Raw genomic sequence first — 1,100 nt, forward strand, 5'->3', positions numbered from 1 at the left:
GTCTAATTTTGTGGGCTTCGCTACAGTAACCGCGAAATTTATTTTTTGATATAAAAACAAAATCAAGGTTTTGAAAAACTTAACCAAGTCAGAAGGATTGGAATCCAGACTAAAAACAAAGAGAGAGAAACCCAATCTTGAAAGCTATCAAGATTGAGATATAACCTTTACAGAGATACAATCCTGTAAAGAGATAAGAGTGATCTAGTAAGGTGAGAGACTGAAAGGAGAGATTGCAATCTTCCTTCCCACTTTATAAAGAACTAGCTCTTGTGGAAGTAGGCACCATTGGCCGAACCACGGTAAATCTTTGTTTTGTGGTTTGCTTTTACTGCTTTACATTATTATCTGTTGTTAATAGTTGTTTAGCGAGTTGGGCATGTTAGTATAGGTAGTTTGTGATATTTAAAATTTGTCTGGAGTTGAAGTGTGTTCAAATACAAATTATTTGTGTAGTGGGGGAATCGATTGGTATTGGTATAATCCCCAACATGTCTTACTTAGGGAAGAACAAGACACTCAAGGACCTATGTTTCAGAATCAAAAAAATATGGACTAGGCCAGTGATCACTTGGCTCTATATTTCCCTATGTATTGCAGGCTTCTTTCTATTGATTCTACCACTATGTTTTGTTTTGATACTTGGAAGGGGATCAATGATTGTAGTTGCGGTTGGAATCCTTCTATTTCTTCTCTTTATTTTCCTTAATCTCTACCTATCTTTAGTTTGGATGTTGAGTCTTGTGATTTCAGTATTGGAAGATTGTTATGGACTGCAAGCACTTGGAAAAGCTGAAAAACTTGTTGAAGGAAGAAAGGTTTTTGGGCTTGTTCTGACCTTTGTTGTAATGATACTTTATAATCCCGGTACTCTTTTCTCTATGATAAACAAGAATCAACAAACGGTAACAACTCAGATCTTGATTGCGTATGGTGTCACAGTGAATTTCGCCATTTTGGTGAAGATACTGAGTATGAAGGCGTACACAGTGTTCTACTTTGAGCTTAAAGAAAGCCATGGGGAACAGATAGTGGTCGAGGAGGACATGGAGTACAGTACGATGTCTAGTATTCCTCTTGTGGATTCGGATCTTCCATGA

General features: G+C 37.1%; 1 protein-coding gene across 1 annotated transcript; it reads left to right on the forward strand.

Moving 5' to 3' along the window:
• The first annotated feature begins 656 nt into the window (after nucleotides 1-656).
• On the forward strand, nucleotides 657-1,100 carry LOC147473040 (uncharacterized). The gene has a single exon (XM_086587873.1). It carries the CDS (start codon nucleotides 657-659, stop codon nucleotides 1,098-1,100), a length of 444 nt encoding a protein of 147 aa, XP_086443999.1.

This window comes from Coptis chinensis, unplaced genomic scaffold, assembly GCF_015680905.1.
Source record: "Coptis chinensis isolate HL-2020 unplaced genomic scaffold, ASM1568090v1 utg535_pilon_pilon, whole genome shotgun sequence".
Taxonomy (NCBI): domain Eukaryota; kingdom Viridiplantae; phylum Streptophyta; class Magnoliopsida; order Ranunculales; family Ranunculaceae; genus Coptis; species Coptis chinensis.